Genomic DNA, 9955 nt, shown 5'->3' with positions numbered 1-9955 from the left:
CATGTCTGAGGCCTGTAACATAAACAAATAATTGCTAAATAATAATCTATAGGTCTGTTTATTCCATCTCCGTCTTTTATTAGGCCTAATAGGCTTCCATGGAGGGGTTAGGTTAATTAGGGTTCCAAGGAAGGACACATTAGAGGGTAGGGCGAACAGGGTTGAAAGGCTGACTTAAGCCACACTCACCAACTCTCTCTCTGTGTGTGTGTGTGTGTGTGTGTGTGTGTGTGTGTGTGTGTGTGTGTGTGTGTGTGTGTGTGTGTGTGTGTGTGTGTGTGTGTGTGTGTGTGTGTGTGTGTGTGTGTGTGTGTGTGTGTGTGTGTGTGTGTGTTCCACTCCAGATGTGGATCAGCTCCAGTCCAGTGTGGGTCCTGCTGTGTTCTGTGCTGTGGGGCTGACCCTGGGTCTGCTGGGGGTTGCTATGGGAACCTTCTTCCTCATCAAAGGAAATGAATGCAATGTCTTAATTTAATCATTTCATCTTGTTCTTTAATTATGATCGTGGTCATTGTTTCTCATCATCTTAACACAAACAGTTCAATATCACTTCATTATAAATTAACAGGTCTTTATAGGATTATGTTATTTTCTAATTTAATTGATTTCAAATCAAGGTTATGTTTTTTGTGATTGGGTGAGTAATAAACAATATGAATTCATCCTGTAATGTCCTGCCCTTCAGCGAGAGGTTTAGCTCGTCCCTTTACCAGCCCTTTGACCGCTCTCCCTGCCTGCTCGTCAGCGTGTCTCCCCTTATGTTTGTCTGCTAGCCTGTCTGCCAGTCAGCTTGTCCACCTGTTTACTCCCAAGTCCTTCAGTCTTTCCTCTGACAGTATTTCCGCCTATTTTTGTGTCGGTCCACCTGTATGTCCGCGGGCCTGTCTGTCTGTCAATTGATTTGTTTGTCACTTGGTCTGTCTCAACTTGTGCCTGCTGTGTGTTTATCTATGTGCCTTTCTGCATGTCTGTCTGTGTCTGCCCACCTGCCTTTCTGTGTGAGTCCCTGTCTGCTTGTATTGTTCGTCCATCTGTAAGTCTGTCAACCTCGTTGGTTGTACGTCTGTCCCTCTGTCTATGTCTTGGTTTTCCTCTCGTCTGACTATCTGTGCTTCCTTGTTTCTCTGTCCCGTTTATCAGCAGTACAGCTACTTGCCAGCCCGTCGGCTTGTCTGTGTGCTGTCTGTTGGCTGTGTCCTGTCTCGTCTGGTTGAATGAATGTGTATGTCCTTATATTTGTCCTTTTGAATGTCGTCTGCTCCTCTGTCCAGCTTTTCTGCTTGCCTCCCTTTCTGCCCATTTCTGTCTTCCCCAGCCCGCTCCCGTCCTGCGCTTACAGTTCAGCTGGCACAGTATTTTTACCCTGCCCCTGCCAGTTTTGTTTTTGTTCCCTGCCCTGTTACCTGCCCGCTCTGCCCTTTTTCCTGCGCTGTTGTTCTGTATTAGTCTTGTATTCTGTTACTCTGTTGTTGCCTTTGTGTTCTGTATCTTATTTTATAGTATTGTTCCTAATGTTTCCTGTCTGCCTAGTTACTGTTTACCTGCCTTGTCTCACCTCCGTGTTATTATTAGTTATCTCCACCTGTGTCCTGTTAGTCCCTCTGCCAACCCAGGTAAAAAAGTAGTATACTTTAGTATATGAAAAATATAATATAAGTGTACTAATATTATTAAAAGTATACTTTGGATTTTTGTACTTAATTAAAAGCATATTAAAAATAAACTTCTACAAAGTATACTTAAAAAAAGATGTAATTAAGTTCAACTTCAATGTACTAAAAATAAATATACTAATTATGGAATACTTTAAATGTATTTTTAATGTACTTATCCAAAGTGTACTTTATGCAAAGTATATTTTTAATTAAATGTAAGAACGCTTTTTAAAAGTACACTAAATTGAAACTGCTTAATAGTGTACTTTTAGTGTACTTAAGAAAAGTGTATTTATAGTAAAGTAATTTGTAATACACTGTTAGTCTAATATATGTAAGTGTACTATAATTGCACTCCATTGCAAATGTATTTTAATATACTAAAAGGAAGTGTACTTTAATGTAAGTATATTAAAAGTTGTATGCCAGTGTACTTTGAGATAGTATACTAAATTACTAATACCTATAAGTGAGCTTTTAGTGTACTTAAGAATAGTACATTTATTTTCAGTCATTTGTAATACACTGTTAGTATACTTTATTTAAGTGTACTTTAATTGCACTCCATTAGAAATGTATTTAATATACTTAAAATAAGTGTACTTAGTGTAAGAACATTGAAAGTTGTATGCCAGTGTACTTTGAAAAAGTATAATAAACTACTAATGCTTATAAGTGTACTTTTAGTATACTTAACATAAGTACATTTATTTTTTAATACACTGTTAGCATACTTTATTTTAGTGTACTTTAATTGCACTCAATTAGAAATGTATTTAAATATACTTAAAATAACTGTACTTTAATATAAGAACATTGAAAGTTGTATGCCAGTGTACTTTGAAAAAGTATAATAAACTAATAATGCTTATAAGTGTACTTTTAGTATACTTAACATAAGTACATTTATTTTTCAGACATTTGTAATACACTGTTAGCATACTTTATTTTAGTGTACTTTAATTGCACTCAATTAGAAATGTATTTAAATATACTTAAAATAACTGTACTTTAATATAAGAACATTGAAAGTTGTATGCCAGTGTACTTTGAAAAAGTATAATAAACTACTAATGCTTATAAGTGTACTTTTAGTATACTTAACATAAGTACATTTATTTTTCAGACATTTGTAATACACTGTTAGCATACTTTATTTTAGTGTACTTTAATTGCACTCAATTAGAAATGTATTTAAATATACTTAAAATAACTGTACTTTAATGTAAGTATATTAAAATGATATGCCAGTGTACTTTGAAAAAGTATACTAACTTACTAATACTTATAGTAGGAATTAAGTGTAGTTTAAGAATGTTATAATACACTATTTCTATGCTTCATTGAAGTGTACTTTAATTTAACTTCATTATATGTTTATTTAATTATAATAATACAAAATGCACTATAATAACTTTAAGTTGTATTTTAGTGCACTTTTAAAAATTATACCAAATTGCAAATACCTATAGTGTTAATTTAGTGCACTTATGAAAAGTACACTTATTTTCATGCCTTGTGTAACATACTATAAGTATGCTTTATGAAAGTGCCCTTTAATTTTAAGGGTTAGAAATGTACTTAAGTATGCTTATTTTAATGTAAGGTCATTTTAGTGCTTTAAAAAGTATGATTATTTTTCAAATCCTTTTTAATATACTATTAATATGCTTTATTAAAGTGTAGACTAATACATTAGAAGTCCTGCAATCCTGAGACTGCATGCTGCACTGGCTTCCCCGTGATTGGTCAGAGTCACAGGGTTCCCTTTCAGCAGAGCCATTGGCTCTGCCTTTCAAATTTGCAGTCATGTGATTATGACATAATCGACTGTTCCGTTTTTGTCACCATCTTGTCACTTGTCACAAAATAGTACATCCATACTAAAAATATACTTTAATACATTTTAAATAAACTAAATGGGACACTTAAAAAGTACATTTGAAAAGTATTATTAATATGATAAAAGTGTTTTAATAATACACTTTTACACTACTGATAATGTACTGTAATCCCATTTAAAGTAGATTTATAGCACACTAATAATATAATATAATTGCACTAAAAGTGCATTTTGACCGCTCGTGGGTATACTTTTCACTACTGTACTAAGTATACTTAAAGTTTGTAAAAAGTTGTACGAATTTAGCACACTTATTGCACTTTTAGTATACTCAAGCATACATTAAGTAGTAATTTAATTGTACTTGAGTACACTTAAGTTCAATTTAAGTCGGCCAAAATAGTACATCCATACTAAAAATATACTTTAACACATTCATCAAAAATATATTTTTAGTATGCTATTTTTTTACCTGGGAATCATCTCTTAATTGTCTGTTGAGTTCACCTGTGTCCTGTTAATCCCATTAAGCCCTGTGTTTGACTATGTACTTGTTGTCCGTTAACCGTGTTTGGAGAGTCCACTTCATGTTTGGCAGTTCAGAAGTTAAACTTGCCTACTTGTATTTACCTGTTTCCATTTGGTTAATACATACTTTGAGTTTATTCTGCCTGACTCGAGTCCTGCTTTTGGGTCCTCTGCACTTTCCTGGCGGGGTCATGCCTATGTTCCCTCAGCCCTATGTTCCCTCAGCCCTATGTCCCCTCCATCCCTAGTCTGGGAGGCATTGCCTCGTAGTTTGGACAGCGGGGGCGCGGCCACTGCGTTGTGATTCAAATCAACAGCCAATGAAGAAAAGGGGCGGGATCCACATGCAGAATTCTCTATTGATTCTTCAGACCATATTTGACATACAAGTATAATAGCTACATGTAGATGCTTATTATGTAACAAAATGGTTTTAAAATCCAACTGTACTGTATGTTACATATATGACCATGTATAGCCTACTATTATGTTGCCAAATAATTGCAAGATTGTAGCCAAGTACCTAGGCTCATACAATTCAATTAAGCACTGCTTTATTAGAACTAAGTTGTATTTTTGAAAATGTTCGCCTATAATGACATGACCAAAATAGGGATGCCACACTGAAAGTGGTTAACACTAAACCCAGGCAATGCTAAACCAGAGCAATGTTATTGAGATTTTGTCATTTAAATGTTAACTACCTGTATACCTTCAACCCCTACAGTAACAGAAGGGATGTTCATGTACAATTCACCAGTGAACTAGAAAGGAGAACTAAAGTCTATTGACTTTGCTTTATTGACTGTTAGATTAAGTCAATCATATCAACACTGTGTAATGAATTACTATGATTAAAGACACTCCTACACAGAAGGTTTGTGTGTATCTAAGGCTAAAGGATACCTTTATAGCTTCCTTTATGGCTGTGGTCGCTGTCATTTCAATAGACACTGTGAATAGACTGTGCTGCACATATATATATATATATATTTGTATTCAATAGATCATGGGACAATGAGTATACTGTAACTGCGCTGGTTAGTTTGCATTCTCCTTGGGCATAGATGTTTGACAGTGGAAACTCGTCAAACTTTCTGTGTAGGAGTGACTTTATTTATAGTCATTTATTAAACAGTGTTGATATGAGTGTCCACTTCTGGGACAATAGGTACGAGTTGAGAGGGAATTCCCTACAATTGTTACCACTAAACTGTGAAACTCTGAAAAGAGAAATACATTTCTTTACACTTCGAGCTGTAAGAGCATGGAACAAACTTCCATAGGAAGTGGTCCAGGCTCTTTCAGTCAATACCGTCAAGAGACTTGACAAATTCTGGTCATCAAAAGACTTTCTGTACAATTACAGGGCTGGCTTGTAACTTCATAGACTGGTTAACCAACAGATTTTAACATTTTAATTTAAAATATGAAATGATGCGTGTACCGTATGTATATTGGGGGATTGTATTATGGGTTGTGGAGTAATTTGTGGGGTGGGGTGGGTTGGTGGGTTGAAGGGTAGTTCATTGTGAATTGTGAATGTCGCAATTTGAAAGGAAATATTTATATTGTGTTGAGTCTGGCGTAGAGGATTGCATCCGGTGCCAAAAAATGTTCAATACATTTCAATACATTTCAATAAATGATTGACCTAATCCAACGGCCAATAAAGCAAAGTCAATAGACTTTAGTTCTCCTTTCTAGTTCACTGGTGAATTTTACATGAACATCCCTTCTGTTACTGTAGGGGTAATATCATAATGATAATAATAATAATAATAATACATTTTAGTACTTTTACTTCTGGTACTTTAAGTACATTTTGATGCCAATACTTTTTGTACTTTTACTCAAGTAAATTTTGAATTCTGGACTTTTACTTGTAACAAAGTATTAGGATACTTTTACTTAAGTAAAGAATTTGAGTACTTTTTCCACCACTGCCCTCGTCTCAGGTCCCACATCGAAGAGGCCGGCCTCCGAGGGTGGTTTATACAGGGGACAGAAGGTCAGTATGTGGTCAGTGGTCTGCTCCGGCTCCCCACACTCACATGCTGCTCCGTCCGCCAGGCCCCACTTCCTCATGGATGTTTTGAAGCATCCGAGACCGCTGGAGAAGTCAGTTCAGTTACAGAATGTCAACTCAACAACACTTCAACTAAACTCTGAAACATCTCAACTCATCAACACGATTTCAACTAAACTCTGAAACATCTCAACTCATCAACATGATTTCAACTAAACTCTGGCTCTGTGTCTCACTGTGTTTCATCTGTTTCCATGCAGCAGGTAAACTTAATTAACCTATTTTATTAACAACTAAACAGTCAGTAACAGTTCACACATTCATGACTTTATAACAGAAATATGAAGATTGATTACATAATTTACTTTCCTATTTCCAGATGGATATCTATTATATTGGGTTGATTATTGTCTGTTTAACTCCACTGAGCTACAGGATACACAGTTCATGAGAACATATCATCTCTAAAAACTAAGTTTGTCAGGTTTGACAGCAGGGTGGGGGAGTGGGTTGGATACACTGAGTTTGGTGTGAAGCAGGCAGAGAAGTGGAATACACTACCTATATACATGGCTACAATGAGAGCACAGCGAGAGCTATACTGCAAACCCCACGTTGATGCAGACTACTACGCTATTCTGGATAAGAGAGGTGAGCTGATCTCAGAACTGCCCTACAACGCATCATCTCATACACAATAACATAAAACAATACAAATTCATTTATTTTAACAATGTGTTAACAATATTCTAATGAAGGTGATGATAAACATTTCACAACCCCTTTAACCACTTAAGCCCTAAATACAATAGCTGATCGACAAGTTGTGATGTGCTAGTTTTCCTTTTCTCTATTTAGTAAAAAAAATAACATCATGAAAATTGTGTGTGTGTGTGTGTGTGTGTGTGTGTGTGTGTGTGTGTGTGTGTGTGTGTGTGTGTGTGTGTGTGTGCGCGCGTTCGTGCGTGCGTGCGTGCGTGCGTGCGTGTGCGTGTGCGTGTGCGTGTGTGTGTGTGTGTGTGTAACTGAGCTAGAATATCTATCTATAAATCTATAACTTATCTATTGCAGATGTAGACTTACTTTTGTATGATTATATTTGAATTATTTAATGTGTTCAAATTGCATTTTATTATTGTATTCTACACTGTAACAAACTGCAGAATAATGTAAGCCAAGCTTCCTTATTCACATAGACGTTGGTTAAAGGTAGGGTAAGTGATATATATATATTTCTTTTTTTTTTGTTAAAAAGGTTAAAGTACTATATTCTGATAGTAATCATTGCTACAGAGCGTTTGTTCGGTCACAGGGGTCTCTCCAGCTCTTTAGTAAACAGAATACAAACACATTTTCAGGTAGGTGACAACATTTAAGACAATCAGCAGAGAGCACTGAAAATGCATTTTCTGTTTAATAAAGAGCTGGAGAGACGTGGGAGACTCCTTTTACTGAACACACACTCTATATAGCAATGAGTACTATCAGAATATAGAGCTATTTAACACTTATTTTAACCAAAGTCAATCACTTACCCTACCTTTAAATATTTCAATATTATCTGGCACCATCTGTTGGCCAAACATTGTTAAAATGTGTAAATGATAATAATAATAATAATAATAATAATAAGGGTAATAATAATAATAATAATAAGGGTAACAAAATACTTTATTAATAATAATAATAATAATATTCTTGTCATTCCAGTGGAGCCCTATGTGATGCTGAGCTCAGTGACGCCCCCTGGTGGCAGCAGACATACAGTCATGCTGAAGTGCAGCATCTATGGCTTCTATCCTAAACTGATCCTGGTCACATGGCTGAGAGACAGACAGCCAATCACCTCTGATGTGTCCTCCTCTGATGAGCTGGGAGATGGAGACTGGTACTACCAGTACCACGCCTTCCTGGAGTACACACCCAGGTACACACCTAATAGACACCAATACATAGAAATACACACCTCTACCAGTACCACGCCTTCCTGGAGTACACACCCAGGTACACACCTAATATACACCAATACATAGAAATACACACCTCTACTACCAGTACCACTCCTTCCTGGAGTACACACCCAGTGTAATGATTGCAACCTTTGTCAGATAATTGATTCAGGAAAATGAAATAAGACATGCACACGTTTTGTCTTCTTATCTTTAATTTGCACTGTATACAATTTTATTGAGGTATCTATAGAGCACAGAGTACGTTTCTGAACAGGCAGTATTCACTCTGGCAGATTCATTGGGTTTCCAGGCCAGAAACTTACTGTGTTATTTAGATACCTGAATACAATGTAGTGTGCACACTGAAAAATCAGAGACCAGAAAACAAAGTGTGATATGTTATATTTCTGTACAGATTATTGAACAAAGGCCACAATCATCAAAATGTACATAGTGTTTCTTCATAAGCCTGTCTTTCCAAGATTGATTGTTTATGGTTAACTCAAAAATACTTAAACTCACTTAAGATAAATTAATGTAATATGTTTTAACCCGATACAGTGTGTGTGTGTGTGTGTGTGTGTGTGTGTGTGTGTGTGTGTGTGTGTGTGTGTGTGTGTGTGTGTGTGTGTGTGTGTGTGTGTGTGTGTGTGTGTGTGTGCGAGCGCGCGCGCGCAGATCAGGAGAGAAGATCTCATGCATGGTGGAACTCCCCAGCCAGACTGAGCCTAAAATAGTGGACTGGGGTCAGTTACTCTACTGTACTTGTCTTTACTGTAATCTACTGTAATCTGATTACTGCACTGTTTTCATGTACTGTATCCTACTAACCTGGGACCACACGAATCTGCGAGTGCAAAAAAAAAGTGCACTCTGCGATTTGGGTCTGGCACCGCTCCATAGCTCCATTTCCTGCTCCAGAAGACGTGGGTGACCAATCAGGGCCCAGTATTCGAATATGGGAGACTGTAATTAGTAGTTGGATGTAGGTCTAACCAATTGCGTCGAGGGCCATTGTTTTGATCCCGCCCCTTAAGAAAAAAAACGTCCTCATGGAAGCACCAGACTCATATCCACGCAGTGATATAGTCTGGCTACGCGAGGCTAGTATCCTACTGTAGCCTGTTTACTGTACTCTTCTTTTACTCTACTGTAATTACTTTAATCTGATTATTCACTGTTTTACTCTCCTCTAATCTAGGTCATGTGTTTACTGTGCTCTGTTTTATCATGTCATATAATAGTGGTTGTCTGTTGTATTGTCAGATGATTCCATGCCAGAGTCAGATCAGAACAGGATCGCCATCGGAGCATCTGGTCTGGTTCTGGGTCTGGTCTTGTTCCTGTCTGGATTCATCTACTACCAGTGGAACAAACAAGGTCATTAACATGTTTCATAATGTACTACCAGTGGAAGAAACAAGGTCATTAACATGTTTAATAATGTACCAGTGGAAGAAACAAGGTCATTAACATGTTTAATAACCAGTGGAAGAAACAAGGTCTAATCTATTCTATTTCTGCATTTAAAAAAAAAAAGTATTTATTTAGTGTGAACATTGGATCCTGATTTATGCTCACAATGCATCACGATCTAACGCATCGCTATATGATGGTGCATGGTGGTGTTACACACAGAACATACCTGTAGCAGATCTGCAAGGCCAGAATGCGACGCAGATGCCACGCTTTGTGGGTTGTAGATCTGCTGCTGTTCTCGATACGCGACCTTTGTAGGATGAAGTATAAATTCCAGGCAGCAGCAGCTATAGCGAGACAGTCAGGGAGAGAGAGAGAGAGAGAGAGAGAGAGAGAGAGAGAGAGAGAGAGATTACAAAGTAGCCTTCTGCTGTGACAATGAGGATTTAACTTTATTTAGTGTGCAACTTTGCATGTTTTGTAAGAACAATTGCCATTTCACCAACTATAAGTCTGTTCTTTAAAGCAG

The 9955-nt window shown here is 36.9% G+C and overlaps 1 protein-coding gene across 1 annotated transcript; it reads left to right on the top strand.

Annotated features, from left to right (window-relative positions):
• Positions 1-6043: 6043 nt before the first annotated feature.
• On the top strand, positions 6044-9395 carry LOC311041922 (HLA class II histocompatibility antigen, DR beta 5 chain-like; the record flags this gene model as incomplete). Its single annotated transcript, XM_084052405.1, has 6 exons — positions 6044-6147; positions 6316-6318; positions 6552-6706; positions 7766-7982; positions 8686-8753; positions 9274-9395. The coding sequence occupies 6 exons, from the start codon at positions 6044-6046 to the stop codon at positions 9393-9395; spliced, it is 669 nt and encodes a 222-aa protein (XP_083908531.1).
• Between the last annotated feature and the right edge of the window lie 560 nt (positions 9396-9955).

The sequence above is a fragment of the Gymnoscopelus microlampas genome, assembly GCF_963454915.1.
Source record: "Gymnoscopelus microlampas genome assembly, chromosome: 3".
Lineage (NCBI taxonomy): Eukaryota > Metazoa > Chordata > Actinopteri > Myctophiformes > Myctophidae > Gymnoscopelus > Gymnoscopelus microlampas.
Note: the sequence above shows the minus strand (reverse complement) of the source record. Positions and strands in the feature narration are given on the sequence as shown.